The sequence below is a fragment of the Pimephales promelas genome, chromosome 4 (assembly GCF_988280905.1).
Source record: "Pimephales promelas chromosome 4, fPimPro1.hap1.1, whole genome shotgun sequence".
Lineage (NCBI taxonomy): Eukaryota > Metazoa > Chordata > Actinopteri > Cypriniformes > Leuciscidae > Pimephales > Pimephales promelas.
The window spans coordinates 36,868,401-36,874,400 of record NC_142772.1 but is presented as its reverse complement, the minus strand read 5'-3'; the positions used below and the strand labels follow the sequence as shown (position 1 = coordinate 36,874,400).

Sequence of the window (6,000 nt, the reverse complement as noted above, 5' to 3'; positions counted from 1 at the left end):
GCTTCGTTTTGCGTGTATGGACCCTCATTATGTTACTGCATTAGTGTGGGGCTATTTTGAGCCTTGTTAGTGGTATAAACTAGCGATTTCCTTTTACTTGGTCAATGCCCCCATTACTAGCATTATACGCTAAACAGTTTTTAGAAATAAAACTCTTTACATTCGATTGTCATGAAAAGAAATCTCAGAGAACGATTGACTAGGTACCGATATTTTATTAGACCAAAGGTTTATTGTTCGCCGGAGTTCTCCTTTAAGTATCCTGATTGTATAAAAAAAGGATTTTTAATAGCATTGCTAATATGTGGCTGTCACAGTAACATGATAACGTCCACTGGGGGCTCCACTGCAGGAAGCAGCTAATTAATGTGCATGACAATTCTGCAGTGTAAAACATGTCTGTGTCAGAATACCTGTACTGCCCAATACAACAGACTCAAGGGCTCCTTTAATGCTTGTCTGAAGGCTCATGGGCTGAAGACGTGACATGAATCTCATCTGTCTCTAGCTATGCAAAGTGGGTGGAGCCGGGAAAATGTCTTAAGCTGTGTGTCCAATAAAAGTGCCCCATCGGGCGCTTGTAATTCCCTGGGATTAAAGAATAAAAGAACTTCCTTAGCTCAAATATGGTATAGTTGATAAGACATTTTAAGTAGTACACAAGCTGAACAATCTGACAATTCACTTAAATGTTGCAGATGTGTTGTGTTGATTCTCCTCCATATGCAAGTTTCTTCATGTTTTGTCCTGGCCAGCAGAGGAGGGGGAGGAGTGTCTTTGATATGATCTCATTCTAAACAAGACTTGGATTCTTATACTTCACTGTAAGAGATGTTGGGAAGAGAGGAAAGTGCATTTGTGATAGGGTTGTTCTGAATAAAAAGAACCTGATTTGCTTTGGAAGATAAACTGGGGTGGCACTTGGCTAGAAGAGTTCAACTGCACATTTCTCCCACACATTCATCTTTGAGATGAACATCAGAGTCCGTTTAAGAGTTAAGCAAAGATATATGTCTTTGGGCCGCAAACACACACTCACACTTAGCACACACACACACACTCAAACACACACGCAAGTGTTGACGACCTGTCTCCACAACCTCTGCAGTCCCAAGAGGAAAGTCCATGTAGAGGGTTTATTCCCCCTTTGTCTTTGTCTTTATCTGTAGAGTTCGTCAAGTGTTTCGTGTGTTCAGAAGATCACCGGACACATATTCCAGTCCTGTCTTTCTTTGGCCTCCCAGTAACCACCCTTATAAACGAAACTAGTCTCTCCTGTCATTTCATCTGTCCTCTGGTGGAACCACAGCGGCCTGTAGCACTCAAAGTCTCGTCCTGGAACACAAAACAACAATAAAATCATCAGAGGAACAGCCTAAGATCAGCCAACTGGGCCTGTTCTGACTAAAATGTTGTGGTAGATAAGTCAAATATATTTATATAGCGCTTTTCACAATACAGATTGTATCAAAGCTGCTTCACAGTATCAATGAAAACAACTTAACAGTGTTTGTTTATTACTGGAAAAAAAGACATCCAAGTTTGGTAGAGCTGATCAATGGTATGATGGGTCATTTAATTTGAATATCTCCAGATAACTGGAATTCATATTTTAATAGTATCGGTGTTTGAGCTATGAAACTCTACAAAATGTCCTGCGTGACCTTTGATCTCCCCTCACCTTCATCTATGGCATCTGACACCTCAGCGTCTCTCCTCCTCCTCGTAGCTCTCTGCTTCTCCTCTAGCCTTTGTTTCTCTGCGTTGGCCTCATCCCAGCGTCCCTCTTCCATCAGCCGCTGGTCTGGCCTCAGCCTGCTGTCCGTCAAACAAACACCCTCTTCTTCCTCGTTCAGGGTCAAAGCCAGAGAGGAGAAATGGTACATGTTCTCAGCATTCTCTCTGTGTGATGGTGATTGAGAGAGGAAAATGACAAACAAAACAAAAATCTGAGACTCGAATCTGTTGAGCAAGGCCTTAGTACATCTTTAGTTAGTTCATTAGTTAGTCTGGTGGGTAAGTAAGTGGTGGAGAAGGTAGTTAGTTCTGAACCAACAAATCTCCCGGATTTTGAAAACCGACAGTTGACGATAGGTAGGGTTGTTGGTTGTCAGTTGGCAGGTAGTTAGTTCAGTTAATTGGTAGGTAGTTTGGACTGTCGGCCAGTATGCAAATAATTTACTGATGTGATCTAACATGGGAAATTGAATTGCATTACAAGCCAGACATTAACACTATACAGCCCACTAAACATGCATTGTGCCCTCTTGACTGTGTCATGCATTACTCGACGTGTCTTACGGCAGAGGGTATTTCTTCCACAGCAGTTTGGGGGTAAGAGTCTGATAGACCGTCTTCTGTTTGCCCTCAGAGCTGCTGCTTCCTCGGCTGCTCTGCACGATCTTGGCGCTCTCCATCTTATCGTCCCATGTGCCTGACAGGATGTAGTGGGCCTGGCCGTCACAGTCCATCACCACCCCTGTTACCTTACAGTGGGAGAACAAGGAGAACAAGGGTAACAAGCTCTGGGGTTGAACTACAGAAGCTTGAAGAGATTGAGAGAGTAGGATAAAAGCAGGATAGAAAGATGATTTAGCTAAATTCAAACTGGTTATCATCGTCTCTCGGTAAAACTCAAATATTAGTCACGGACAGTAAAAAGGACTGGGTAGACCATGGGTGTCCAAACTTGGTCCTAGAGACTGTCCTGCAGAGTTCAGCTCCAACTTGCCTGAAAGTTTCTAGTATGCCTAGTAAGACCTTGATGATCTGGTTCAGGTGTGTTTAACTGGGTTTGGAGCTGAACCCTGCAGGACAGTGGCTCTTCAGGAGCAGGATTGGACACCCCTGGGGTAGACTATTTAGGTCCAAAACGTACCTTTCGTGGGACTTCCCTTGAAAAGTAACTGTAGGGAGAGAACTTGAGCTGACAGGTCTCTTTGGTCGTGTGGTTGACTATATCAATATCTCCTGACTAAAAGAAGAAATTAGATCAACAGAGAGAAAGACTTCCCAGTGGTTCTCAAAATATGGGGGTCATGGATGTATGTGTTGTCCTCAAAGTTGTTGTTATTGAACAGAAAAGTGTCTTAAAGCCAAACAAATGTTTTACAATCCAAAATTAATTGGCTGCATTGTTCAATTTTAGTAGTTTCAGAAGAGGACATCACAAAAATTGAGAACCACTTTATTAGAAAAATACAAAAAAGCAAAACTAAAGTCAACATAAACATCTGTTATCCAAAATATGATTGCTTAATAATGTCAGAAGTTCAACCTGATCAATCCACAGTTTGCCCACGATGATGTTGTGGACGGTGGAGGTGACTTTACGCCACACGTAGTGGTTTCCGCTCGCATGAAAGTGCAGGTGGATCGCACCTGATTAAACAGAGAGAAAGGCACTGTATGTGTGTGTGTCTGCCAATCCAAATAAAGATGACAAGGATCCTGACAATTTACAACTCAGCGCAGATTGGACAGTAAGTTCATAATTCATCATTCTAACAATATGACATAAGTCATTTAAGAGTGTGACATTAAATTAAACAAACAAACAATGTGTGTGAATTGTGGGTTACTTTTGTGAAAGAACCTTGTACATGTGTAAATTTGTTTGTATGAAGAATAGTGAAATAAGACTTACCTAGAGGCATGATGGAGAGGTATTTGCCACGGAACTTGCTAGCAATGGTGATTTCCTGCCACAGGGCCCAGCCTCGCTGTGACATCACATGATGAGCGGCTGCCGGCGGATGATGACTGACCTAAGAGATTATAGGTAAATATCAGCCCAGCTGTATATAAAATACACCACTAGGGGGCGATGTCTCTTTATTCATTCAGACATCTGTGGACTTTCTATGGTAGATTCTAGTATTCTCACAGCCATCATTACTCTCCACACACTAAACCTTGCATGAGAAGCATCTCTAGTGATGGTTGACGGTGACTGAAAATTACTGCTGTGACACTGTTGGCTCCTTAAGGATAAATTGCTTCATTCCTCATTTGTTCTCTCATTGGTAAATTCATTATTTATAGGCTGCTTTGAATGAAAGTGTCAGCTAAATGAATAAACGCAATGAAATGTAAATGTAATTTTCATGATACCATGATTGACTTTGATGTTGCTTTTTGCATTTATCAACTTAAGACAGCATTCAAACTAAGTTTGGGGTCAGTTTTTTTTTTCTATTTGAAAGAAATTAATACATCATTAATTCAGCAAGGATGCATTAAATGAATTAAATCTGACAGTAAATACTTTTGTAACAAAACAAATCTATTTTAAATAATTTCTCTTCTTTTGAACTTTCAATTCATAAAGAATCCTAACAGAAATATGTATCACAGTTTCCACAAAAAAAATGAAGCAGCACATCTGTTTTCAAAATGGATCAGCAGAGTGATTTTTTTAAGGATCATGCGACACTGAAGCCTGGAGTAATGGCTGCTGAAAATTCTGATTTGCCATCACAGGAATAAATTAGATTTTAAAATACATTAAAATAGACAGTTATTTTAAATTTATAATAATATTTCACAATATTACTTCACAATATACTTTTCATTGTATTTTTGATCAAATAAATGCAGCCTTAGTGATTCAAAAAGCTTACCAACCCCGAACTTTTGAACTATAGAGCTTGTATGTCCTGTACTACCCAAATAACTGTGACTGAGATTAATGTAAATGCTAACAAATAGCTTTACCTGTATATTACAGACCCTTTGACTCAAACACTGACCTGCTCACAAATGGATCGGTAGCCGAATTCTTCTAGGCGGTCCAGTTCGTAGGTCTCTCCTAGAAGAGGGTTGAAGGGCTTGGCCGTCCGATGCACTGTGGTAGAGTATGAGGAGACAGAGAAGGCTGCGACCAGACACATCTGCTCCAGAGAGTTCTCACAGCGCGCCGCCTTATCCAGCAGCTCGTAGTACTCCAAATCCTCCGTCAAGCGCTGCAGCATCGACAGGGGCTCGTTGAAGTTCACCTGGACACACAGAGAGAGAGAGACAAGAGACCTTGGCTGAGTCCCAATTCACATTCTTCAAGCCAGGGATGCCACTGTCACGAAATTGTGTCTTAATACCACAAATCCATTTGACACATCTTTGCAGGTAGCTTTAGCTTTGTATGTTTTTTTTTGTTTTGTTTTTTTGTAAATTTATTAATTTAAACCTTCTCTTCCATAATGCAATGGGTTGTATGCAATATTAGCTTAAAACACACTAACGTTTAAAAGTTTGGGGCTGTTGAGATTTTTAAATGTTTTGAAAGTAGTCTTATATGCTCACCACCAAGGCTGCATTTATTTGATCTAAAATACAGTCAAATCTGTAATATTGCAAGATATTATTACAATTTAAATAACGGTTTTCTATATTTCTATATATTTTGAAATGTACTTTAATATCAAAGCTGGAAAAGCTGAATTTTCAGCAGCCATTACTCCAGTCTTCAGTGTTACATGATCCTTAAGAAAACAAGTACCATTTCTTATTATCAATGTTGAAAACAGTTTTTGTGGAAATTCGTTACTTTTTTCAGAATAGAAAGTTCAAAATAACACCATTTTTTTAAATTACAAAATCTTTACTGTCACTTTATATTTATTTTCAACTTTTGAATGGTAATTTTATTGTAAAAAGTATGTCATCTGGACACTTCTTAAAGCTACACTGTGTAACTCTTTTAGTTTATTCTTAGCTAAAAACACTTAGTTCTTTCAAAAACATATGTGCCCATTAATGTATATTTACTTCGTTCAAGTAATGAAGTATACTTGTGAGTGTATAATATGCCATTAAAAATACATACGGGTAAGGGGTTCTAATGTCGGTCGCCATGTTGCCCCTCCATCTTGAAAGTACATTAGCCAAAGAGGGACAAACCCATTAATTCAAGCTTCGCCTTTCGCGTTTACGTTTGAGTTAACACTCATGGATGAGGTCAAACTGGAAGCCATGTTAATCTTGGACTACATTGGCCACCGT

The 6,000-nt window shown here is 39.6% G+C and overlaps 1 protein-coding gene across 2 annotated transcripts in view; it reads right to left on the bottom strand.

Moving 5' to 3' along the window:
- Positions 1 to 202: 202 nt before the first annotated feature.
- osbp2b (oxysterol binding protein 2b) overlaps positions 203 to 6,000 on the bottom strand; it is a 55,500-nt gene continuing 49,702 nt past the window's right edge. For both annotated transcript variants that reach the window (XM_039659419.2, XM_039659420.2), the window contains 7 exons: positions 4,752 to 4,997; positions 3,647 to 3,767; positions 3,278 to 3,381; positions 2,879 to 2,974; positions 2,302 to 2,486; positions 1,682 to 1,902; positions 203 to 1,335 (listed from right to left, as the gene is read on the bottom strand). In XM_039659419.2, coding sequence (XP_039515353.1) covers positions 1,193 to 1,335; positions 1,682 to 1,902; positions 2,302 to 2,486; positions 2,879 to 2,974; positions 3,278 to 3,381; positions 3,647 to 3,767; positions 4,752 to 4,997 — 1,116 coding nt within the window. In that variant the 3' untranslated portion in view covers positions 203 to 1,192. The remainder of the gene's footprint in view (positions 1,336 to 1,681; positions 1,903 to 2,301; positions 2,487 to 2,878; positions 2,975 to 3,277; positions 3,382 to 3,646; positions 3,768 to 4,751; positions 4,998 to 6,000) is intronic.